At 40.4% G+C, this 27,695-nt stretch overlaps 1 protein-coding gene across 1 annotated transcript in view; it reads left to right on the top strand.

Moving 5' to 3' along the window:
• The window catches only part of hepacam2 (HEPACAM family member 2), a 98,530-nt gene that overhangs the window by 38,872 nt on the left and 31,963 nt on the right, over nucleotides 1-27,695 (top strand). Inside the window, exons 5-7 of the mRNA XM_072252001.1 lie at nucleotides 11,319-11,444; nucleotides 20,145-20,169; nucleotides 21,248-21,285. Coding sequence (XP_072108102.1) covers nucleotides 11,319-11,444; nucleotides 20,145-20,169; nucleotides 21,248-21,285 — 189 coding nt within the window. The remainder of the gene's footprint in view (nucleotides 1-11,318; nucleotides 11,445-20,144; nucleotides 20,170-21,247; nucleotides 21,286-27,695) is intronic.

Raw genomic sequence — 27,695 nt, 5'->3', positions numbered from 1 at the left:
CCCCACCAGCCTCCGGGTCCAACATATTATTCTCCGTAACTTCCGCCACCTCCAATGGGATCCCACCACTAAGCACCTTTTTCTTTCCCCCCCTTCTCTCTGCTTTCCGCAGGGATTGCTCCCTACGCGACTCCCTTGTCCATTTGTCCCCCCCATCCCTCCCCACTGATCTCCCTCCTGGCACTTATCCTTGTAAGCGGAACAAGTGCTACACATGCCCTTACACTTCCTCCCTTACCACCATTCAGGGCCCCAGACGGTCCTACCAGTTGAGGCTACACTTCACCTGTAAGTCGGCTGGGGTGATATACTGCGTCCGGTGCTCCCGATGTGGCCTTCTATATATTGGCGAGACCCAACACAGACTGGGAGACCACTTTGCTGAACACCTACGCTCTGTCTGCCAGAGAAAGCACGGTCTCCCAGTGGCCATACATTTTAATTCCACATCCCATTCCCATTCTGACATGTCTATCCACGGCCTTCTCTACTGTAAAGATGAAGCCACAGTCAGGTTGGAGGAACAACACCTTATATTCCGTCTGGGTAGCCTCCAACCTGATGGCATGAACATTGACTTCTCTACCTTCCACTAATGCCCCCCCCTCGTACCCCATCCGTTATTTATTTTTATACACACATTCTTTCTCTCACTCTCCTTTTTCTCCCTCTGTCCCTCTGACTATACCCCTTGCCCATCCTCTGGGTTCCCCTCCCCCTTGTCTTTCTCCCTGGGCCTCCTGTCCCGTGATCCTCTCATATCCCCTTTGCCAATCACCTGTCCAGCTCTTGGCTCCATCCCTCCCCCTCCTGTCTTCTCCTATCATTTTGGATCTCCCCCTCCCCCTCCCACTTTCAAATCCCTTACTCACTCTTCCTTCAGTTAGTCCTGACGAAGGGTCTCGGCCTGAAACATCGAATGTACCTCTTCCTAGAGATGCTGCCTGGCCTGCTGCGTTCACCAGCAACTTTGATGTGTGTTGCTTGAATTTTCAGCATCTGCAGAATTCCTGTTGTAAAAGTTCTCATTTCTTTGTTTCTTTTTTCTGTATTGGTAGAATCCATTTAGAATGCTTTGAAGATTTATGCTTTACGCACAGCACATGCTAGATTTAGCAGATGCACGTTAAATAAATATGCCAGGTGATCTGTCTGCTGTTTCTTTTTCAGTCTTTCCATTCTCTCAGAGTACCAGTACTGGTATGTGCCTATTACTGTGGTGATAAATAACCAGGCTTTTATGTCTTTTCTAATATTAAAAATTAAAGCCACGAAAGTATTCCACATCAGTAATACCTTGATTCCTTTTTCTTCCCCTATTCATTTCACAAATCTCTACCCCAGAATAATGCAGAGACACTTGCTTAGTGACTAGGATCAATAGATTACCAAAGAAGGTGTTGACACCCAGGAACCTGAAGCTTCTCAGCCTTGCCACCACTCATAGGTGTGTGCTCTTGGACTTCTCCTTTCTGAAGTCCACAGTTTCTTGGTCTTGCTGACACTGAGTGTCAAGTTGTTGTTGTGACAGCACACAACCAGCTGATGCATCTTTCTCCTGTATACCTCTTCATTACGACTGAGATTTTGGCAACAACAGTGGTGTCATCTGTGAATTTATAAATGGCCTATGTGCTGTGCTCACCCACACTGTCAAGAGTCTAGAGAGAATAGAGAAGTGGGCCTGCGTCCTTGGTGAATGACTGTGTTCATTATCAGTGATGAGGAGATGTTATCCCTGATCTGTACTTACTGTGGTCTCCTGATGAGAAAATCAAGGATCCAGTTGCAGAGGGAAGTATAAAGGTCTAGGTTTAGAGCCCATAATCATGGGGCAAAAATAAAAAAGAAAAATTATCTAAGGAAGAAAAAAGACACAAAGGCAAAGAAAAAAGTAGAAATCACTGGTAGTTCATAGATTAAGAAATATGAGAGATTTCTATTATAATTTGGAAATATGAATAGGGAATGAGCTGATCCCTTAAGGATAAAGAGATCATCTTGCACTTGTGAGTGGGGAATTTCTAGAGATCCTTATAGAGATTTATTTGTCGAATATAATAAACGAAGGTCTTTACAGGGAGCTAACCTGAACATAGAATAGTCACAGCTTAGAAAATTTTATTAAGATACCTTGGTTAAAAAAATAAATAGAACCAAAATAGAATTCAGAATTTCAGAATAATTATGTGAGAAAACTGAGGGATAATAAGGAGATAACAGTAATGGCAATGAGCACAATTTCCCCCAAATCTTTAGAAACAAGAATAATGCTGAAAATATCAAGAATAGTTATTATTACATGAATGATTAAACAAAGAGAATGCATAATTATAGATATATGGGTTAAAGTTAGACTATTCTATAATTGGATGGTCTGCTATAATGTAGATAGCCAGGGACTAGAAACATAGATTTCTAAAAGACAAATGAAGCTTCAGTAAATCATCTGTTTTAAAGAGGTCATCTGAAAATGAATGCTATATATGATGTGTGGATTGCCAGAGGATATTTTTAAGATTTGAGGAGCAAGGTATCTCCTATGCAATCTCTTATTTTTCTATAGTTATCTCTCATAGTTCGGTTTGACTGTGGCAAAAGAAGATTTACACTGAATTCATTGATGATACCAAACTACAAAATACTGCAAGGAAGGATGTGAAAGTGCTGGTTAACATAGAAAACTTAGTGGAGTGTGAAAATTACTGGAATTTCAGTTCGTGGTGGAGGAATGTGAAATTCTCAAGTTAACAGATCTTGAATTAAATATACCTGACTCAAAATGGAGAAACAGGGATGCAAATATTTTTGAAGGTTAATGGGAGGTACAAAACTAGAGAAGAGACTAGTGGATCCCAGATTTTGTATTTCATGCCTTGGATAGAAAAAGGAGGAAGTGATTTTGAATTTATGAATGTTTAGTGCTTAGTTAGCCATTAGACTAGTGTATGTATTTCTATGCACCCAGTTAGGAGAAGGTTAATGGTTATGGACTCATACTGTAAGAAGCAGCGATGTCTCTGTAGAAAACTCACAGCTAGGTGTAAGGTGCAGGGCAAACATGTACCTTATGCCCACATCTGAGCAGCAGTACAAAAGATACTGGAGGTCAGATGCCAGCCCATATGACTTCTTGCTGTGCCCCTGGAACCCTGTAGTGGGTTTGTAATATACTGACAAGGATGGCCTTCAGCATATGCAGCCACCTCTAAAAAGGCCCGATTCATTTGAGAAATTTATAATTTCTCTAAATTTTATAAATTTGAATACCATAAGCTATCAAGTTGGTAGGGTCACCTGGGATAGGCCCTCAGGTTGAGATGGCTGACACCTGACTAACCATCAATATTTGTTAATAGTATTCTGTCCATAACCATTATTATTCCCTTAAATGGATATATAGAAATGCACATGCTAGTCTAATATTGGCCCTGGCTCTCAGGCTTCGGGGCTGTTGGAAACCACATGGTTAAAAAAAATAAATGCATTAGTGGGATTTTCTGGAAAACAAATGTCAGGCACAGGAATAATTACAAATAAGACAAATATATGGAAGTCTTCACTGAGGGAGACAATATTAAGGGAAGACCCAAGGAAGAAGTTGAAAATTATGAAAGATTTGTTTCTGACAGACTGTTTCTGCCAGCTGCCAATTGTATAGAAAACTATAAACTGGAACAACAGGAACGATATAGCCTGAATTCTTTGAAGTAGTTTAGTGGGATATAGGATACAAGTGAAAAAATTGTTTAAAATGAGCAATATATAAGACATTTGAAAATAACGGCAACATATGATTTGAAAATACATTGCCCAGCAAATGTTTCTGAAGCAGTATTAAATGCTGATGGTTTAAGCACAACATGATGCAAATGGAGTGGCATGTATTGTGCTTTATATGGTTGGTGTTACAATACCATGTGATGTTATGAATGACATCACAGCTGTACCTGATGTTATCTTAAGTCAAAAACAGTGAACACTGCTCAGGTGAGTGATATTATCATTTTTGTTCAGAATTACACCAGCTATGAGTCTGATTTAGACAAGGGTTTATGAACATGAAATAATGCTTACCTTTATGACTCAGTCATTTAGTTTGCAAATGCATTCAATCACTGGATGTGTTTCTTTTACCATTGATGAATAAAGTGAGTATTGGGAAGTCATTTATTCCTGGGAACTGGCCAACATTTCACATTATTGCACATGATAATGAAACATGACTGTTTTAGTTTTTTTAATAAGCTTCCACTGATTATTTTTTTCAATTTGATCAACACTGTCAATGTTATAAAGTTTCAGCAAATAGAAGAAACAATATTACAGACTCATTGGGTTGACAGGAGAGACCTGACATTCTGTGAAGCTGTGCTTTATAAACTGACTGCCAGCAATGAACATGCAGCTCTTCTTACACTTTTATATTATGCTTTTATCAAGTCTTCACATTACAGGACAGGTGTATTGCAAGAATGTAAATAAAGCCAGCAGCTGCCCAGTGTTCATAATGTTTTACCATAATCAGTGCAGACAAGATCACCATGGTGATATCTGCTTTACTCAGTAACATGGCACCCACACCACTTAAAAGTGAGATTCTGTACAAAATATTCACTGCTTGGAAAATGGAAATAACATTTAATTCATTGTTGCTGTCCAAGTGTTTCCCAATGAGGGTCACATGATTGGCCTAGGTAAGAACACATTTTCTAAATACAGATCAATGTATCCAAACACCTTTCATTGCAGGTAATATTCTCTCTCCTAATATATGTAGCACGATTTAATGAAACCAGAGTAAGATAACATGAAGACAACAGTGAATCTAAATGGTTTAATCACAGATCATGACAACTGTCTCCAAACATTTACCACTGTATTTGTATTGTATTTACAAAAATATACCTTGCAGACAACGCAGATTGGCTTTGTATAGCTTATTGGTGTAGGCTATGAAAATGTAAATTCTAGATGAAACAAAATGTGACATCTTGACTTTCAGGGTTAGAATTCATGATGAACTTTGGAACTCCGGCATCATAATTTTCAGTAATATTGTTATTCTCATAAACTTCAAAAGCCGAATATTTTCATAAACAAACTTTTTTCAGGAACTGTAACCCACGTTGACGTCTATGAAACCTGGGCCAGCGTGATGACTGATAGGCACAATTGGAGTACAGGTTTCAGTCAGCGATCGATGCAAAATAGAATCAGAATGGTACACTAATCATTACACCCAGTTCTTCCTTCTTTTCTAACACTATACATACCACTGGAGCAGAGATACCACAGCCTCCACTCCCGCTTTGTTGTTAATGAATTACAAAGTATGAAAGTGTGGTAGAACCAGTGAAGATCACAAAGCTTAGAGCAGTTGTGGAAATTGACAGCATTTTCTGCTAATTTTCCAAATGCACATTGTCATGCAAATTTAAAAATTGCAGAATTTTATTAACAAGACTAAATGTGGGGACTGATACATCAAAGAAATTCACTTTTGATGTAAAGTAGAATATTTTTTGGAATTTCTTTCATGTCAAGTTTTCACATTACAAGAAGGATGTGGCAGCTTTGGAGAGGGTGCTGAAGACATTCATCAGGGTGTTGCCAGGATTGGAATGTATTAACTACAAGGAGAGTTTGGACAAACTTGGATTGTGTCCTCTGGAGTATTGGAGGCCGAGAGACTGAGAAATATTTTGTTTCATCTAAATCAGGTGATAGAAGCATATAATGCTATGAGAAATCTAGATATGATAAATGGTCAGAATACTAGAGGACATAGGTTTAAGATGAGAGAGGGATAGTTTAAAAGAGGCATGTGAGGCAAGTTGTTGTTATTGATTTTGTTTTTTTACACACAGAAAATGGTAAATCCCTTGATTGCACTTCTGGGAAAATGATAGAAGCAGATGTAATAGCAAATTTAAGAAGCATAAAAATAAACAGATTAAAGGAAAATGGACTTTATGGAAGCACATTGAAATAATTTAGATTGGCGTCATGGGTAGTGCAGGCATCGTGGGTGGAAGGACCTGCTCTGGTGCTGTTATGTTCGACATTACTGTGCGTATTGATGATTGGTTGTTGAGATTGGAGAACATGAATTTTTGGAAATATTCTTTTATGGGAAGAGCATTAACCAGGTAGAAGGATGCATCATCCTATTCCCTGTTAACGTGGAAATGACAGTGTTTTCTCTCCATGGGGTATTTTTAACAAACATTTGGCATAAATGCGAATTGGGGAAGACACCTTAATATTTAACTTAACTTTTTTCACCAAGGTTAAATCAGACATCTGGATATCATTACTAGCATCTGCCACAATCCTAAACTAACAATCGCTGACAACCTAGAGTCCATGTCAACCTTGGTACCCACCTAGCTAGACCCAATTTCCAGTGCCCATATTTCTCTAAACCCCACTCCACCACGTACCTATCCAAGTGCTTCTTAAATGACAACATTGTACCTGCCTCAACCCTTTCTTCAGGCAGCTCATTCAACATACTCCCCACCCTCTGACTGAAAAGGTTGCTCATCAAGTTCTTATATACAAAAACATCTTTCTCTTCTCAACCTAAACCTATATCGTCCAGTTTTGCATTCCTCTATCCTGGGGAAATGACTGTTACCATCTGCGTTAAATATACCCATCATAATTTTAAACATTTCAGTAAGATCGACCCCTCATTCTCTTATGTTCCAAGGAATAGAAAGCTAGCTTGGCTAAACTCTCTCTTTAACGCAGACTCTATCATCTTGACAACATTATTATAAATCATTTCTGCCTTCTTTCCACTTCTTTCAAACAGCAGGGTGATCAAAACTGTACACAATACTGCAAATGCAGTCTTACCCATGACATATACAACTGCAATGTAATATCCCAACTCTTATACTCAATGTCCTCATGGATGAAAGCCAGTATTCTAACTCCCAGTCTACCTGTGTCACTGCTCTCAATGAACTATGTATTCGTACTCTTAAGTCCCTCTGTTCCATTACAGCCCATAGTGCATTACCATTCATTGTACAAGTCCTGCACTGGTTTGACTTTCCAAAAATAACATCACCTCACACTGTATTGAAATCCATTTGTCATTTCTTGGCCCATTTCCCCAATTGATCAAGATCCTTTTATCTATGTTAACTTTTTTCACTGGCAACAGCACCTCCTAATTTCACATCATCCACAAATATACTGATCAAGCCATGTGTGTTCACATCCTAGTAAATCAATTATATGAATAATGAATGACAAGCGTCCCATCACCAGCCCCTGCGGCACAACAGTAACCACATGTCTCCATTCCAAGAAACAACTTTCAACCACTACACTTTGCTTCCAACCTCCGAGCTAATTTTGAATCCACCTAACAAGCTCTCCCTGGATTCCATGGGACTTAACCTTCCAGACCAGCCTACCTTGTGGGAGCTTGGGAAAGACCGCGGGGAAATCCATGTGGGCAACCTCTACTGTCGTACCCTCATCTACAATTTTTGGTTATTTCTTCAAAAAGGTCTAAAAAGTTGTTCAAAAGGTTGTTACAACTCACGCCCAGTTTTTCTTTTGCACATTGGTTGTTTGTCAGTCTTTGTTAAAATATGCTATTTTTTCTTTGCTTTCCTGTAAATGTCTGCATGAAGATGAATCTCAAGGTAGTATATGGTAACATGCAGACTTTGATAATAAATTTACTTTGTACTATGGACTTCGAAGCATAAATTCCCACACACCAATCCGTACTGACTCCTACTAATTGGACTCTGTCTATCCAAATGCTGGTGGATCCTGTCCCTCAGAATGCCCTCCAGTAACTTCCCCATTACTGATGTCAGGTTCATCAGCCTGCAGTTGTTCCCTGGCATCTCCTTTCTACTCTTTTTAAAACAATAGAAAACATTGACCATCTTCCAGCCTCTGGGAACTTCACGAGTAGCTAACAATGAAGCAAATATCTCTGCAAGGTCCTACACAATCTCCTCTCTAGCCTCCGACAAAGTCCAAGGAAACAATCAGCCCGACCCTGGAAATTTATCCATCTTTGTGGGTATAAGACAGACACTTAAAAGTCTCCAACTTGCAATTTGTCTCTTTCCTTTCAGAGGCTCACCAATCATCCTCTAATAGATCCTATCTAAATCCTCCAAAATTAATCCTGATCCAATTTAGGACTCTAACATGTGGATATGATCTATCGTCACAGGTAATATGAATGTCTGCTAAAATATTTCCATTTGTTTCCCTTACTTACTGAGCAAATATGATTTTCTTCTCAGTAAACAAGGGGAAATATTTGTCAAAAATCCCACTCAGCTTCTGCAGCTCAAGACATTAGCAGCCCTTCCGTTCTGATCTCTGAGGGGACCTACTTTCTCCATAGCCACGCTTTCATTCTTAATATAACCATTGATAGTTTTGAGATTTTCCATAACTTTACCTACAAGATCCATTTCATACCGACTGTTTGCCCTCTTAATAAATATCAGGAGCATTCTTGTTTTTTTTTATTATAGCCATCAAGGGATTACCTTGATCCCAACCTCCTTTTTCTTGACCAGAGCTTCAATGAGTCTCATCAGCCAAGGTTCCCTACACTTGGCCTTAACAACAGCAATGATGAGATGGAGTATAGAGAGGAAGCAGAGTGGCTGGTGCATTAGTGTGAGAAGAACAACTCATGCCTGAATGTGGGGAAGACAAAGGAAATCATTGTGGAGTTCAGGAAGGTGCAGACAAACCACCCCCGCGAATACATGGCTCATCTGTAGAGAGAGTTAAATACACCAAGTTCCTGGGAGATGACATCACGGATGAGCTCACCTGGTCCCTCAATATCACCTCCCTGGACAAGAAGGCACAGCAGTGCCTCCACTTCCTAAGATGACCGAGGCAAGCAAGGCTCCCACCCCCATCTTAACTGCATTTAACAGGAGCACATTTGAGAGTTTTTGACAAGTTGCATCTTCATCTCGTATGGGAGCAGTCGAGCAACGAACCCGAAGTCCCTACAAAGTCTGTGAGAACAGTTGAGAGGATCATAGGGATCTCCCTACCATCCATCCAGGACACTTAACAGGAGCACTGCATGCACAGGGCCCTTAGTATTACTAAGGATCCCACCCACCCATCCAGCATTGTCTTTGACTTTTTCCCATCAGGCAGGAGACTCCGATGCATAAAAACAAAGACTGTCAGGATGAGAAACAGTTTCTTTCCCCAGGCCATTAGGCTTCTGAACTCTCGGCTGCATTGTATTCGAAATGTCACTGGTTAATCTGCTCCATACCTTACAATATTTAATATTAATGCACTTTAGTTTGATATTTGTGTAATCCATCCGTAGATGTTATCCTTACCTTCATAAGTTATCATGTGCCATGTGTCCCGTGCTTTACAGCCTGGTTGGAAGAAATGTTGTCTCACTTCTATAGATATTATCTCTTTATATACATAATTAAATGACAATAAACTTGACTTGACTTGCTAGTTAACTTTTCACCTTAACAGGAGCATAATGCTCATAGACACTTGCTATCACACTCTTAAAGTCCTCCCACTTGTCATTCAATCCCTTTCTTTCAAAGAGTCTCATCCAATTGACCCTTGCTAGATCCTGTATAATTCCTCCAAAGTTATCTCTGCTCTAGTTTAGGATCTTAACAATTGGGCCAGATCTATAGAATAATGGTCATTGGAGCTGGTGCTCCCTGACTGCAGCTCAGTTACTTGCCGCTTTGTTCTCCCAAAATGAGGTCCAGTACTGCCCCGTCCAAACTACAGCCCTCTGTATATCGACTCAGGAAATTTTCTTGAATATTTCACAAATTCTACCTCATCCAGGCCCTTAACAGTCTGGCTGGCTCAGCTGATAGTGTGGAAATTTACATCTCCTATGAACAGAGCCCTCTTATTCTTAAACCACGAGTAATGACTAATTACTCTACACAGCTGCTCCTTAAGTTTATTTGTGGGGGGGGGGGGAACGGTCTAAAATTCAGACCCACTAGAGTGACCCTCACCTTCTTGTTTCTGAGTTCTGCTCATATGGTCTTACTGGATGATTTCCCAATAATGTTATCTCTAAGTGCCATTGTTATGCCCTCTCTTATCAAATAGGCTACACGCCTCTTCACTTATCTGTACCCACGTCATGGCTATAGCATCTGTATCCCGGAGCCGATAGCTGTCCATCCTGCCCTTCTCAGATATGTTTCAGTTATTGCTCTAACATCCCAGTCCTGAGGGTCAATCCATGCTATGAGTTTATCTGCCTTACTTGTTAAACTTCAATCTTTGAAATAAATGCTGTTTAACTGAGTATTCCTTTCTCTACCTTTACTATGTCCTTGATAATCCTACTTACCAGACTAGATCTTCCTGGCTACTACTTATCCCATAACTTGCTCACTCAGAGTCCCAGCCCCCTGCCAATCTAGTTAAAACCTTCCCATCTAGCAGTTTTCTGCAGGAGCATTGTTCCCTTTCTGGTTCAAGTGCAACCTGTCCCGCTTGAACAGATCACCTCCACCCCAATGGTCCAAGAACCTGAATCCTTACATGCTGCATCAGCTCCTCGGTAGTAAATTCATCTGGCCTGTACTCTTTTTCTGACCTCTCTAGCAGAGATCACTGTCCTCAAGGTCCTGTTTCTCAAATTCATATCTCTACTCATTCTGCAGGACCTCATCCCTTGTTCTACTATGTAATTTGTAACAACATGTACAACAATCTCTGGCTATTCACCTTCCCCTCAAGAATTTTCTGCTCTCCCTCAGAGACAACCTTGACCTTGGCACTTGAGATGCAACACACCATCTTAGTGTCTCTTCTGTGGCCATCAAATCTCCTATCTGTTCCCCTCACTATAGAGTCTCTTATCAGAATCACCCTGTCTGACTGGACTCTTCGACTTTGAGCCTCTGGGACAGTTGGAGTGTCAGAGGCCTGACTATTGCTGCCAGCCTCTAAAAGTATCCAATGTGGTGTATCTCGTAGTGAGGGGGAATAGCCTCGGGAACCCTGTACATCCTGCCTACTCCCGTTTCTTTCCATGGTGGTCACACATCTATCTGTTGCCTGTGTCTCAGGTGTGGTCTGCTCAGTAAAAGTCTCATCTTCAATAGCCTCAGCCTCCCAGATGATCCTGATTACGCACAACTCCAGCTCTAATTCCTAGACATGATCTGTCAGGAACTGGGTGAATCTTCCCAGTTAATGCAGCAATGTAATTCTTCATATTCATTAAATCTTGTGCTTTGCTGTGGCAATAATACATTACACTCTTCTGATTGTATGATTAATAGGTCAAGAAAGACAGAAACAAAAAAGCAGTTCCCTTCACTCATTGGTAATAATTGTTGGATTGACTTTGACTCTGATTGCCTGCATACTTCTTTACTTCATTCTGAGAAGATGCTTTCCCCGAAAAGGTATGTTGCACCAAAAAAAACTCAATTTCTTGTGGATTTTGTTCTTATTTTTCAATTACAAAGCCTAATAGCACTGAAGATAATTTCTGAATTTCCCTTGTCATTATGCTCACCTTCATTCAGTAACATTAGCTGAAGTTTTGTCAGAAAATTATCCTACTTCAAATATTAAAATTAATAATTTGCAATATTGTTGTCATACCAATAAAATTAATTTAAGAGCACATTTAGTAAAATGAAATGTCATGAATCATTGTGTTGAGACAATTATTGAATGAGAACAAGAAATTAATTTGGAGATTTGATTAAAGGGAAGTTTGAGGAAAAAAATTGAAACTAGTAGAGAGATAAAAATATTGACCATAAAATCAAAAGATCATCAGACATATGAGCAGAATTAGGCATTGGGTCTGCTCCAACATTTCATAGTGGCTAATCTATTGTCCCTTCCAAACCTATACTCCTGCTATCTCATCATATCCTTTGATGGCCTTACTAATCAAGAAACTGTTAACTTCCTCTTCAAATATATCTAATGAATTGGCCTCCATAGCCAACTGGGCAATGAATTACATAGATTCGCCACTCTCTGGCTAAAGAAATTTCTCCTGATCTCCGCTCTAAAGGGAGGCTGTATTCTGAGGCTGTGCCTTCTGGTCCTAGACTTCCCCATTATAGGAAACATCTTTTCCACATCCGCTGTATCTAGGCCTTTCAATATTCAATAGGTTTCAGTGAGATCCTCCCCATTCTTCTAAAATCCAGTGACTACAGGCCCAGAGCCATTACAACTGCTCCTCATCCATAAGCCATTTCATTCCCAGGATGATTCCTTGTGAACCTCCTCTGGACTCTCTCCAAGCCACCACATCCTTTCTTAGCTAAGGGATCCAAAACTGCTCATAATACTCCGTGTGGCGTGAATAATGCCTTATAAAGCCTCAGCATTTACATTTTTACTTTTATATTCTAACCCCCTCAAAATGAATGCTAACATTGCACTTGCCTTCCTTACCAGCAATTCACCCTGTAAGTTAACCTTTAGGGAATCCTGCCTGAAGCCTCCAAGGTCCCTTTGTACCTCTAATGTCTGAATTTGCTCCCCATTTAGAAAATAGTCCTTCTACCAAAGTGCATGAGACTATTCCCACTCTTTGCCTCCTGCCAATCAGCCAACCTTCTAGCTATGCTCATCTCTTATTGCAGAAACTTAGTGATGGAACTTAGTTATAGAATATGAAACCAGATGTGAAACAAGGGGAATGATGCAAGTGAAAATGGAGTTGCCTATCTGACCAGAAGAGATCAGAAATTCAATGACGTTTACCAAGAGATGAAATGGTTTTAAGTAATTAAAAACAATAAACTTAGATTTATAATGAAATTAAACTACTGAAAATTAACCTATTACTGAAATAAAAAATGAAATAAAGCAAAATATAGTGATGGAGCCAGAGAGTTTCAAATCCTTCAGCCCACAACTTCCATGCCACCCTTCTGTCCATCTACAGTGATCTATTTTCCCCTCATTCGGGATGCATCTTACATAGAAACATAGAAAATAGGTGCAGGAGTAGGCCATTTGGCCCTTCGAGCCTGCACCGCCATTTATTATGATCATGGCTGATCATCCAACTCAGAACCCCGCCCCAGCCTTCCCTCCATACCCCCTGATCCCCGTAGCCACAAGGGCCATATCTAACTCCCTCTTAAATATAGCCAATGAACTGGCCTCAACTGTTTCCTGTAGCAGAGAATTCCACAGATTCACCACTCTCTGTGTGAAGAAGTTTTTCCTAATCTCGGTCCTAAAAGGCTTCCCCTCTATCCTCAAACTGTGGCCCCTCGTTCTGGACTTCCCCAACATCGGGAACAATCTTCCTGCATCTAGCCTGTCCAATCCCTTTAGGATCTTATACGTTTCAATCAGATCCCCCCTCAATCTTCTAAATTCCAACGAGTACAAGCCCAGTTCATCCAGTCTTTCTTCATATGAAAGTCCTGCCATCCCAGGAATCAATCTGGTGAACCTTCTTTGTACTCCCTCTATGGCAAGGATGTCTTTCCTCAGATTAGGGGACCAAAACTGCACACAATACTCCAGGTGTGGTCTCACCAAGGCCTTGTACAACTGCAGTAGTACCTCCCTGCTCCTGTACTCGAATCCTCTCGCTATAAATGCCAGCATACCATTCGCCTTTTTCACCGCCTGCTGTACCTGCATGCCCACTTTCAATGACTGGTGTATAATGACACCCAGGTCTCGTTGCACCTCCCCTTTTCCTAATCGGCCACCATTCAGATAATAATCTGTTTTCCTATTTTTGCCACCAAAGTGGATAACTTCACATTTATCCACATTAAATTGCATCTGCCATGAATTTGCCCACTCACCCAACCTATCCAAGTCACTCTGCATCCTCTTAGCATCCTCCTCACAGCTAACACTGCCACCCAGCTTCGTGTCATCCACAAACTTGGAGATGTTGCATTTAATTCCCTCATCCAAGTCATTAATATATATTGTAAACAACTGGGGTCCCAGCACTGACCCTTGCGGTACCCCACTAGTCACCGCCTGCCATTCTGAAAAGGTCCCGTTTATTCCCACTCTTTCCTTCCTGTCTGCTAACCAATTCTCCATCCACATCAATACCTTACCCCCAATACCGTGTGCTTTAAGTTTGCACACTAATCTCCTGTGTGGGACCTTGTCAAAAGCCTTTTGAAAATATAAATATACCACATCCACTGGTTCTCCCCTATCCACTCTACTAGTTACATCCTCAAAAAATTCTATAAGATTCGTCTGACATGATTTTCCTTTCACAAATCCATGCTGACTTTGTTGGATGATTTCACCGCTTTCCAAATGTGCTGTTATCACATCTTTGATAACTGACTCCAGCAGATTCCCCACCACCGATGTTAGGCTAACCGGTCTATAATTCCCCGGTTTCTCTCTCCCTCCTTTTTTAAAAAGTGGGGTTACATTAGCCACCCTCCAATCCTCAGGAACTAGTCCAGAATCTAACGAGTTTTGAAAAATTATCACTAATGCATCCACTATTTCTTGGGCTACTTCCTTAAGCACTCTAGGATGCAGACCATCTGGCCCTGGGGATTTATCTGCCTTCAATCCCTTCAATTCACCTAACACCACTTCCCTACTAACATGTATTTCGCTCAGTTCCTCCATCTCACTGGACCATCTGTCCCCTACTATTTCTGGAAGATTATTTATGTCCTCCTTAGTGAAGACAGAACCAAAGTAATTATTCAATTGGTCTGCCATGTCCTTGCTCGCCATAATCAATTCACCTGTTTCTGTCTGTAGGGGACCTACATTTGTCTTTACCAGTCTTTTCCTTTTTACATATCTATAAAAGCTTTTACAGTCAGTTTTTATGTTCCCTGCCAGTTTTCTCTCATAATCTTTTTTCTCCTTCCTAACTAAGCCCTTTGTCCTCCTCTGCTGAACTCTGAATTTCTCCCAGTCCTCAGGTGAGCCACTTTCTCTGGCTAATTTGTATGCTTCTTCTTTGGAATTGATACTATCCCTAATTTCTCTTGTCAGCCACGGGTGCACTACCTTCCTTGATTTATTCTTTTGCCAAACTGGGATGAACAATTGTTGTAGTTCATCCATGCAACCTTTAAATGCTTGCCATTGCATATCCACCGTCAATCCTTTAAGTGTCACTTGCCAGTCTATCTTAGCTAATTCACGTCTCTCTAAGAGAGTTGTAAAAGAGCGCCTGAAGGCTTTGTGTGTCAATGCAAGGAGCATTCGTAATAAGGTGAATGAATTGAAAGTGCAGATTGTTATTAATGATTATGATATAGTTGGGATCACAGAGACATGGCTCCAGGGTGACCAGGGATGGGAGCTCAACGTTCAGGGATATTCAATATTCAGGAGGGATAGACATGAAGGAAGGGGAGGTGGGGTGGTGTTGCTGGTTAAAGAAGAGATTAACGCAATAGAAAGGAAGGACATAAGCCGGGAAGATGTGGAATCGATATGGGTAGAGCTGCGTAACACTAAGGGGCAGAAGATGCTGGTGGGAGTTGTGTACAGGCCACCTAACAGTAGTAGTGAGGTCGGAGATGGTATTAAACAGGAAATTAGAAATGTGTGCAATAAAGGAACAGCAGTTATAATGGGTGACTTCAATCTACATGTAGATTGGGTGAACCAAATTGGTAAAGGTGCTGAGGAAGAGTATTTCTTGGAATGTATGCGGGATGGTTTTTTGAACCAACATGTCGAGGAACCAACTAGAGAGCAGGCTATTCTAGACTGGGTTTTGAGCAATGAGGAAGGGTTAATTAGCAATCTTGTCGTGAGAGGCCCCTTGGGTAAGAGTGACCATAATATGGTGGAATTCTTCATTAAGATGGAGAGTGACATAGTTAATTCAGAAACAAAGGTTCTGAACTTAAAGAGGGGTAACTTTGAAGGTATGAGACGTGAATTAGCTAAGATAGACTGGCAAATGACACTTAAAGGATTGACGGGGGATATGCAATGGCAAGCATTTAAAGGTTGCATGGATGAACTACAACAAATGTTCATCCCAGTTTGGCAAAAGAATAAATCAAGGAAGGTAGTGCACCCGTGGCTGACAAGAGAAATTAGGGATAGTATCAATTCCAAAGAAGAAGCATACAAATTAGCCAGAGAAAGTGGCTCACCTGAGGACTGGGAGAAATTCAGAGTTCAGCAGAGGAGGACAAAGGGCTTAATTAGGAAGGGGAAAAAAGATTATGAGAGAAAACTGGCAGGAAACATAAAAATTGACTGTAAAAGCTTTTATAGATATGTAAAAAGGAAAAGACTGGTAAAGACAAATGTAGGTCCCCTGCAGACAGAAACAGGTGAATTGATTATGGCGAGCAAGGACATGGCAGACCAATTGAATAATTACTTTGGTTCTGTCTTCATTAAGGAGGACATAAATAATCTTCCAGAAATAGTAGGGGACAGAGGGTCCAGTGAGATGGAGGAACTGAGCGAAATACATGTTAGTAGGGAAGTGGTGTTAGGTAAATTGAAGGGATTGAAGGCAGATAAATCCCCAGGGCCAGATGGTCTGCATCCCAGGGTACTTAAGGAAGTAGCCCAAGAAATAGTGGATGCATTAGTGATAATTTTTCAAAACTCATTAGATTCTGGACTAGTTCCTGAGGATTGGAGGGTGGCTAATGTAACTCCACTTTTCAAAAAAGGAGGGAGAGAGAAACCGGGGAATTATAGACCGGTTAGCCTAACGTCGGTGGTGGGGAAACTGCTGGAGTCAGTTATCAAGGATGTGATAACAGCACATTTGGAAAGCGGTGAAATGATCGGACAAAGTCAGCATGGATTTGTGAAAGGAAAATCATGTCTGACGAATCTCATAGAATTTTTTGAGGATGTAACTAGTATAGTGGATAGGGGAGAACCAGTGGATGTGGTATATTTGGATTTTCAGAAGGCTTTTGACAAGGTCCCACACAGGAGATTAGTGTGCAAACTTAAAGCACACGGTATTGGGGGTAAGGTATTGGTGTGGGTGGAGGGTTGGTTAGCAGACAGGAAGCAAAGAGTGGGAATAAACGGGACCTTTCCAGAATGGCAGGCGGTGACTAGTGGGGTACCACAAGGCTCAATGCTGGGACCCCAGTTGTTTACAATATATATTAATGACTTGGATGAGGGAATTAAATGCAGCATCTCCAAGTTTGCGGATGACACGAAGCTGGGTGGCAGTGTTAGCTGTGAGGAGGATGCTAAGAGGATGCAGGGTGACTTGGATAGGTTGGGTGAGTGGGCAAATTCATGGCAGATGCAATTTAATGTGGATAAATGTGAAGTTATCCACTTTGGTGGCAAAAATAGGAAAACAGATTATTATCTGAATGGTGGCCGATTAGGAAAAGGGGAGGTGCAACGAGACCTGGGTGTCATTATACACCAGTCATTGAAAATGGGCATGCAGGTACAGCAGGCGGTGAAAAAGGCGAATGGTATGCTGGCATTTATAGCGAGAGGATTCGAGTACAGGAGCAGGGAGGTACTACTGCAGTTGTACAAGGCCTTGGTGAGACCACACCTGGAGTATTGTGTGTAGTTTTGGTCCCCTAATCTGAGGAAAGACATCCTTGCCATATAGGGAGTACAAAGAAGGTTCACCAGATTGATTCCTGGGATGGCAGGACTTTCATATGAAGAAAGACTGGATGAACTGGGCTTGTACTCGTTGGAATTTAGAAGATTGAGGGGGGATCTGATTGAAACGTATAAGATCCTAAAGGGATTGGACAGGCTAGATGCAGGAAGATTGTTCCCGATGTTGGGGAAGTCCAGAACGAGGGGCCACAGTTTGAGGATAGAGGGGAAGCCTTTTAGGACCGAGATGAGGAAAAACTTCTTCACACAGAGAGTGGTGAATCTGTGGAATTCTCTGCCACAGGAAACAGTTGAGGCCAGTTCATTGGCTATATTTAAGAGGGAGTTAGATATGGCCCTTGTGGCTACGGGGGTCAGGGGGTATGGAGGGAAGGCTGGGGCGGGGTTCTGAGTTGGATGATCAGCCATGATCATAATAAATGGTGGTGCAGGCTCGAAGGGCCGAATGGCCTACTCCTGCACCTATTTTCTATGTTTCTATGTTTCTATACCTTCAAAGTTACCCCTCTTTAAGTTCAGAACCTTTGTTTCTGAATTAACTATGTCACTCTCCATCTTAATGAAGAATTCCACCATATTATGGTCACTCTTACCCAAGGGGCCTCTCACGACAAGATTGCTATTTAACCCTTCCTCATTGCTCAAAATCCAGTCCAGAATAGCCTGCTCTCTAGTTGGTGCCTCGACATGTTGGTTCAAAAAACCATCCCGCATACATTCCAAGAAATCCTCTTCCTCAGCACCTTTACCAATTTGGTTCACCCAATCTACATGTAGATTGAAGTCACCCATTATAACTGCTGTTCCTTTATTGCACACATTTCTAATTTCCTGTTTAATACCATCTCCGACCTCACTACTACTGTTAGGTGGCCTGTACACAACTCCCACCAGCGTCTTCTGCCCCTTAGTGTTACGCAGCTCTACCCATATCAATTCCACATCTTCCCGGCTTATGTCCTTCCTTTCTATTGCGTTAATCTCTTCTTTAACCAGCAACGCCACCCCACCTCCCCTTCCTTCATGTCTATCCCTCCTGAATATTGAATATCCCTGAACGTTGAGCTCCCATCCTTGGTCACCCTGGAGCCATGTCTCTGTGATCCCAACTATATCATAATCATTAATAACAATCTGCACTTTCAATTCATCCACCTTATTACGAATGCTCCTTGCATTGACACACAAAGCCTTCAGGCACTCTTTTACAACTCTCTTAGCTGTTATACAATTATGTTGAAAAGTGGCCCTTTTTAATGCTTGCCCTGGATTTGTCGGCCTGCCACTTTTACTCTTCTCCTTAGTACTTTTTGCTTCTACCCCCACTTTACACCCCTCTGTCTCTCTGCACTGGTTCCCATCCCCCTGTTGTGAACTAACCTCCTCACGCCTAGCCCCTTTAATTTGATTCCCAACCCCCAACCATTCTAGTTTAAAGTCACCTCAGTAGCCCTCGCTAATCTCCCTGCCAGGATATTGGTCCCCCTAAGATTCAAGTGTAACCCGTCCTTTTTGTACAGGTCACGCCTGCGCCAAAAGAGGTCCCAATGATCCAAAAACTTGAATCCCTGCCCCCTGTTCCAATCCCTCAGCCACGCATTTATCCTCCACCTCATCGCATTCCTACTCTCACTGTCGCGTGGCACAGGCAGTAATCCCGAGATTACTTATGTGTTGCTGATTTAAGTGCCTCCGTAAAATATTGCTAAAACATAGTGGTTGTATTTGATTTTATCATGTTCTCTGGCAATGAGTTCCAGATTTCAGTCAAATACTTTATGCTTAAATCCTGTTTAACACTTCGTCCGCTCACTTAATTCTGTGCCCTCTTGCTCTCTATCAAAAGATTCTGATTATCTACTGCCTATCCCTTTTTTGATTTTTTAAAAATCTCTTTCAGGGTATCCCTCAGCCTCCTTTGCTCCAGGAGCCCAGCCTAACCAATCTTTCCCCATTATTACCCCAACAAACCAAGCAATACTCAGTGCAGAATAGATTCACCAGTCTCCAGTGCAAACATATCCTTCCTGTAGTGGGACAACCGGAAATGCACACAAAACTCCAGATGCAGTCTAACTAGCTTGTGTGTCTGTGAAAGGTAAATGGGTGTTCACTGTATACAAATGTGTTTTTAGAGATCAGTGTTGTGCTGAGTCTATGTAGCAGAGACTAGTTTCCAATTACTATGGACTTTCTTGCCATTGAACCAATATCTCACTCTGTCAAAACCCTGTGGTTGTTGGTGTGCAACAATTATCCCTCATTAACAGACATCATGCGCAGCCTCCTTCCACTCCTCAGTGAGAGCAACCAATTCCCCAATCTCAAGAGACTGCCTGTGATGAAGATATGATGCCACTGGCATCTTTGGCAGCAGTAAAGTGAAGATCCATTATCTTCAGCTTCCTTCACTGCCATTCCAGCTCTTACTTGTCGCTTCTAATTGTGTGTGGTTTTGAATGTATTTATTGTATACTTGTAGCATGTTTTGATGAATGTGATTTAATTTGTTTTCTTTCTAATAGTCATCAAGAAGGAGCCATACCACAGGTAAAACAATCTATTTTTAAAAATATTTTAAATTGCATTTATACACATTGGATTTTCCTAAGGTTTTGCTTTTTATCCTGGCACTGGGAAATATCTTAAAACCACAAGTCAGTGAAGTTCAAATTAATTGGGAAATTATATAACAAGTCATTTTTATTGCCAGATTGGGAACTTCACTGAAAACTTCTCAACTAGTACTTCCATTTCATGTAACATGCCAACTATTCTAAAATACTGTGCCCTTATTTCCTGCAGACTGCTTGTGATTTTAGGCCTCTTTTAGTTATGTTTACATGCTCTGAAGCTTTGCTCTACTGTCTTATCTCCTCATCAAGGCATGCTGTTTCTTTTCTTCTATTGTTTACCAATGTTCCCTTTCCTTCTCCCCTTCTGCTGTCAATGCCCTAGCTCCCACCATTGAGGGGGTACAGGGAGAAAGTGCTGGAAAATGGAGCTGTGCTGGAAGATCAGCCATGATCTTGATGACAGATGCAAGTACAAAGAGTCAGATCTCCACTACTGCTCCCATTTCTTATATGCTACACTCTGTCTGGTGCCAACACTTACCTACTGCTTCACAGAAACCTCTTACTCATAGCTATCATCTCCATTTCCCTTTGCTCACTAAAGTTTATGAATGCATCATCTCCTAGTTCCATGTCTTTCTTTCTTGTTTGAATTCCACCAATCCAATTTCCATCTCTCCCACAGCCCTGAAACATCTCTAAGCAAATTCTTAAATACTATTGTGATGTTCCTCAACCATTCTCCAAATTTTTAATACAGGGGATCATGCCTTGTGTCATGATCCACCATTATTCTAAAGCTCTGCAAGTATGAGGGTTGAAGAATGATGGTGAGAAAAGATTAAGATAGCTTCTATTTATTCTGTGTATTTTTTAAACCAAGACTTTTGAAAGCAAATCATAACCAGAATAAATTAGAGGTTGATATACAACTGTGATTGCTCATGAGGGGAATACTCTGCATGAGCTAATGGCTGTTAACAAAGCTCTTGATAAATGAATTCAATTCTAATCTAACTGAATGAGTCAAACTTGTTTTTAATATGTTGCAGGTCACCAACAGATTATATACGAGCACACCAAGTATCAGGTAATATTCAGAATGATATTAGAATATAATTATGCAAGGGATAGCAATTAAGAACATCATATTTTGTAAGTAAAATTCCAAATGCATGTTATCTAATATGAAGCATGTACCTGATTACTTTACCATGCTGAATGGCACTGCAAGACATTGGTCACACTCAGATTCACAATCCTAACACTAAACAGTGAAATATACAATTGTGAACAAAGGACAAAGTACATATGTCACCATATACAACCCTGAGATTCATTTGCTAGTGGGCATACTCAAATTTATAGAATAGTAACTATAACAGAATCAATGAAAGATCGCCTAACTAAGGTGTTCAAGAGAGGATGGAGAATCTTGAGATTAGAATTAATTCTAGTGAATGGCGAAAGTAGTTTTTTAAAAAAATACACACACACATTACAGCTATGAAGAATCTCGATAATGTTAAGACAGAAAGAACAAAGATTAGTTAGGTATCACCCATTGGTGCTGCCATCAGAACATTAAAGTTTATGCAATGCGCATACCTGCTTGCAACACGTCATGTAGGATATTAGTAAATATCCTAACTGGGGAGATAGTGATTAACATTCTTCAGAAGAGAAGAATTAGGAAAGAAATTTTATGCAATAAATATCAGTGCGTGGAATCCTTTATTGAAGAAATAAATAGAGCACCGACTATTATTTTAAGAGAGTAAATATTTATTTAGATCTACAAGGTATGAAGAAAACGAAACTGGACAATGAGATTTGTTTTAGTATGTAACCAGAAATGAGACATTGGTCGGGTGGTTCCTTTCAGTACCACAAACATCTCTTTTAGGGAAAATTGATTTTGAATTGTTTGGACTTGTTAATAGCTGCAGTAGAAACATTATTCAATCTCCATTTGAATTAAAGCATAATTTAGATTTTTTTTGTTTTTAATTAACTTTATGGGAATAACATTGTAAATCATGTAGACATTCCAAACAATTCTGGATTTGATGCTATCAATTAGGCAAGTGCAGTAGATCATAAAAATCAAAATAAGTTCAATTCACAGTGTAATTAGAAGCTTGATAATTATAATTAGAATTATTGGCAATTTTACAGCCTAGTTACAAGGAAAATTGGGTTGATGTATATTCATGACAAATATTAGTGTAGAAACACAGGAGCAGGAGTAGGCATTGAGCCTTCTGAGTCTGCTTTACCTTTTATGTCAGCTCCTCCATCTCAATATCATAATTCCACCCACTCCTCATATTCCCTGGTGCCTTGTCTCGAGAAAATTGTCTTAAATATATTTAGTGGTTTGCCCTCATTAGAGAATTATATCAGGTCGGCACCCTCCTAGTCAAGAAATCTCTCCATTTCACCACACAGAAAATGCTGGAGGAACTCAGCAGGTCAGGCAACGTCTATAGAAATGAATAAATAGTTTACATTTTGGGCTGAGATCCTTCATCAGAACTGGGATGAAGGGTCTCGGCCCAAAACATCGACTGTTTATTTATCTTCATAAGCGCTGCCTCACCTGCTGTGTTCCTCCAGCATTTTGGGGATGTCGCTCTGGATTTCCAGCATCTGCAGAATCTCTTGGCGGAAAAAAAATTCTCCATATGTCAGTTTCACCACATCTTCTGAAGCTGAACCCCTGGTTTCAAATCTACAAATCAATCCATATGATCCAATGAAAATGTAACAACACAAAAGCCTAGATTTTGAAGTGTTAATAAGCAAGATTACCAGAGCTCACTGCTAACATGGAATGAACCTGACTACACCTTTTGGAGTCTATACTAGTGCACTAACAAGAGAATGTTAGGGTTTGTGTATTCAACACAAAGCTTTTTTTTTGTTAAATCCTAATTACTTCCAAACAACATGCATTACACTGAAGATTTATGTGTACAGGTGTGGAGTCCTACAGAATTAATTTAGTGGAATTTTTTGATTTTTCATATTATCTGTCTCCTTCCTGTCTCTTAATCCCCTTTTTATCCTGGTTTTATTTTCTGCAAGTACTTTTACAGTTAATAAGATATTTTATCTTGCACTGCTTGGGTTGTACAATGTATCACAATGAAGATGTTTCAATTTGATTAGATAAATCTGCCTCTGTTACCAAGCTACACCACATTGCTCATATTGGTTCATATTAACATATTGGTTCAGATCCCAAATAACAGCAAATACTCAGCAAAAAAAAACTTAAAATTAAGTACCAAGTAACTAATAAGTGCTGATTCATCAATCTCAATCACATTATTTTAAGCCATTATTTAACATCACTTTAGTTGCAATAACAATCAGACCAATTTAATTGGGAATATAGTGAATTCTGTCAATGTAAAAGAAAATAAAAGGTAAAAAGACTGAAAAGGTAAAAAAGACCCCTCTGGGAGTTGTATACAGGCCTCCAAAAAGTAGTCAGGATGTTGGCTACAAATTACAATAGGAGATTGAAAATGCAAGTCAGAAGGGCAATATTATGATAGTAATGGCGAATTTCAATATGTTCCTATCTTCCTGCAATCAGATTGGTGCTCATTTTGAATCCCAAGAGAAAATATTTGTAGAATGCCTACAAGGTGGCTTTTTAAAGCAGCTTGTGGTTGAGCCCACTAGGGGCCAGCTATTCTGGACTGGGTGTTGTGTAATGAACCAGATAGATTAGGGAGCTTAAGGTAATAGGAAAAACAGAGTAATTGTCCAAGTACATATGTATATTAAATAGTTAAATTAAAATAGTGCAAAAACAAATAATAAACGTAAGGAAGTGTTCACGGGTTCAATGTCCATTTAGGAATCATATGGCAGAGGGGAAAAGATAGTTCCTGAATAGCTGAGAGTGTGACTTCTGGCTTCTGTATCTCCCTTCTGATGGTAACAATGAGAAAAGGGTATGTCCTGGGTGATGGGGGTCCTTCTGAGGCACTGCTGCTTGAAGGTACCTTGGATACTACAGAGACTAGTAGCCAAGATGGGGATGACTAAGAAGCCTGTAGCTTCTTTCGATCCTGTCTAGTAGTTCCCCCTCCATACCAGATAGTGATGCAGCCTGTCAGAATGCTCTCCACTGTACATCTGTAAAAGTTTTTGAGTTTCTTTGGTGACAAACCAAATCTCCTCAAATTCCTAATGAAATGTAGCTGCTACCTTGTCTTCTTTATAGCCGCATCGATATGTTGGGACCAGGTTTGATCCTCAGAGATACTGACACGCAGGAATTTGAAATTGCTCACTCTCTCTCCACTTCTGATCCCTCTTTGAGGATTGGTTCCTGTTCTCTCATCCTACCCCTTCAGAAGTTCACAATCAGCTCTTTGGTCTTGCTGATGTTGAGTGCAAGGTTGTTGCTGCGACACCACTCAACTAGCTGATCTATCTCACTCCTGTACGCCCTCTCATCTCCATCTGAGATTCTGCCAACAATGATTGTATCACCAGCAAATTTATAGATGGCATTTGAGCTATGCACAGCCACACAGTCATGGGTATAGGGAGAGTAGAGAAGTGGGGTAAGCACATACCCCTGAGGAGCACCAGAAAGGAACTAAGAAGCACAAGGGAAAAAATGAATATGAAGGTAAGCTAACCAATAACATAAAAGATGAAACCAAAAGTTTTTCAGATATATAAAGAGTAAAAGGCGGGAGTAGATATTGGACTGCTGGAAATGAAAATGGTGAGATACTAATGGGGGACAAGGAAATGGCAGAAGAACGGACTAAGTATTTAGCATCAGTCTTCTGTGTGGAAGACACTAGAAATTTGCCAAAGTTTGAGAGTGTCAGGGGGCAGAAGTGAGCGCAGTAGCTATTATGAGGGAAAAGATGCTTGGGGAGCGAGAAAGTCTGAAGATGGATAAATTACCTGGACCAGATGGTCTACAACCCAGGGTTCTGAAAGAGGTACCTGAAGAGAGATTGTGGATGCAATAATCTTTCAAGAATCAACAGATTTTTGAATTATTCTGGAGGACCGGAAATTTGCAAATGTCACTCCACTCTTCAAGAAGGGAGGGAGGCAGAAGAAAGGAAATTATAGGCCAGTTAGTGTGACCTCAGTGGCCGGGAAGATACTGGAGTAGATTATCAAGGATGAAGTTCAGGGCACTTGGAGGCACATGATAAAATGGGCCAAAGTCAGCTTGTTTCCTTAAAGGAAAATTTGCCGGACAAATCTGATAGAATTCTTTGAGGAAACAACAAGCAGGATAGACACAGGAGCATCAGTGGATGTTGTGTACTTGAATTTTCAGAAGGCCTTTGACAAAGTGCTGCACACAAGGCTACTTAGCAAAATAAAAGCTAATGATATTCCAGGAAAGATACTAGCATGGATAGAGCATGGGCTGATTGGCAGGAGGCAAACTGTGGGGATAAAGGGAGCCTTTTCTGATTGGCTGCCAGTGATCAGTGGTGTTCCACAAGGGTCAGTGTTAGGACTGCTTCTTTTTAAATTGTATGTCAATGATCTAGAAGACGGAATTGATGGGTTTGTGGCCAAGTTTGTGGATGATATGAAGGTAGGTGGAAGGGCAGGTAGTGTTGAGGAAGCAGGGAGGCTGCAGAAGGACTTAGTTTAGAAAAATCTGCTGGGAAATGGCAGATGGAGTTGTGTTGGGAATTGTCTGGTCATGTACTTTGATATAAGGAATAAACGCATAGACTATTTTCTCAACAGGGAGAAAAATCAAAAATTGAAGTTGGAAAGGAACTTGACAGTTCTCGTGTAGGATTCCTTAAAGGTTAACTTGCAGGTTGAGCTGGTGGTGAGGATGGCAAATGCAATGTTAGCAATCATTTTGGAGGGGACTAGAATATAAGAACAAGTATGTAATGCTGAGGGTTTATAAGGCACTGGTGAGGCATTGCTTGGAGTATTGTGAACAGTTTTGGGCCCTTTATCTAGGAAAGGATGTGCTGACATTGGGTTCAAAGAAGGTTCACAAAAATGATTCCGGGAATGAAAGGATTATCATTTGAGGAGCTTTTGATGGCCCTGGATCTGTACTTGCTGGAATTTAGAAAAATGGGGAGGGGGGTGGGGGGTGGTGGGTGTGGATCTCGTTGAAATCTATCAAGTATTGAAAGGCCAAGAAGAGCGGATGTGAAGAGGAGGTTTCTTATAGTGGGTGAGTCTTGAACCAGAGGGAACAAACTCAGAATAGAGACAAGTCCGTTTAACACCGAGATGAGGAGAAATTTCTTTTGCCAGCAGGTGTTGAATTGGTGGAATTCATTGACACCGGTGGGTGTGGAGACTAGGTCACTGGGTGTATTTAAGGCCGAGGTTGATAGATTCTTGATAAGTCAGGACATGAAAGATACAGGGAGCAGACAGAAGAATGGGGTTGAGAGGGAAATGGAACAACCACGACGAAATGCAGAGCAGACTTGATGGCCCGAATAGCTTAATTCTGATCCTATCTCTTATGGTCTTAAAGAAAATAAATCAGGGAAGTAAGTGTAAAATGAACATCACATATTCATTGGCATTTTAAAATGAGGAAGGTGACCTACTCACGATGCAAATTCAATTATGTGGAAAATAATAATTGAAAAGGAACTCAGGTTACAAACGAAATAGCACCTGGTGCATTTTATACACACAGCCAGGTCATATTTAACTATCTTATTAATTAGACAGGTAGAAGTGCACTTTATAATAAAGGTATTCTTCCAACTCATTTTAATATATTTAACAATTGAGGCAAAGACAAACAGACTTCAGGAAATAGTCAGCAGAAAAAAAATTATGCCAAAACATGATGAATTAATCTATTTTGCATCAGAAGTTCCACACAAATAAAATAATCCATTCCTCTAAAATAATTGGCATTAAATGCCTTTGCTACTTTGGCTCACTGACCAGCATTTGCAAGAGATTTAAAGGTTGGTAGATATGATTAATTAAACATTACTAAGTTTAAACTACTGTCAACACCATTTACAAAACTGCATTTCTTAAAGATATCAGGGATTATTTTTAATGTAATAAAATGCCCTGTGATATTTTGTATTTGTTCGTGAAAGTACTTATGTTCAGCAGTGTGTACTGTAAATTCATTTCACCTGAAAGGTGAACAAATATAGTTCAGAGAATGTACAATTTTAGTTTAATTTACGGAAGGATTGCCAATTACACTTAAAATAGAAACTCCATTCAGCGATATCCTTCTTGAGGAAGCTTACCAGTACAAAATTTGTAATCAGTAGCAAGTCCTTCCATATCTATAAGGAATTATTTGCTTTGACTGAAAACCTCTTGAGAGTTACTGTCCTTGATGTAACATTCAATGAGGTTCCTGGTATTCCTCTTTTTACATTGTGTGAGACCCTCTACTTCACAAATAAGCTTTCTTCTTGGTTAGATCAAAAATGACATTTCCACCCATGCAGATCAGAGATGGCTGATAAGTTCTGT

The sequence above is a fragment of the Mobula birostris genome, chromosome 3, assembly GCF_030028105.1.
Source record: "Mobula birostris isolate sMobBir1 chromosome 3, sMobBir1.hap1, whole genome shotgun sequence".
Classification (NCBI taxonomy): Eukaryota; Metazoa; Chordata; class Chondrichthyes; order Myliobatiformes; family Myliobatidae; genus Mobula; species Mobula birostris.
The sequence above is the reverse complement of the archived record's forward strand: the minus strand, read 5'-3'. Positions and strand labels throughout refer to the sequence as shown.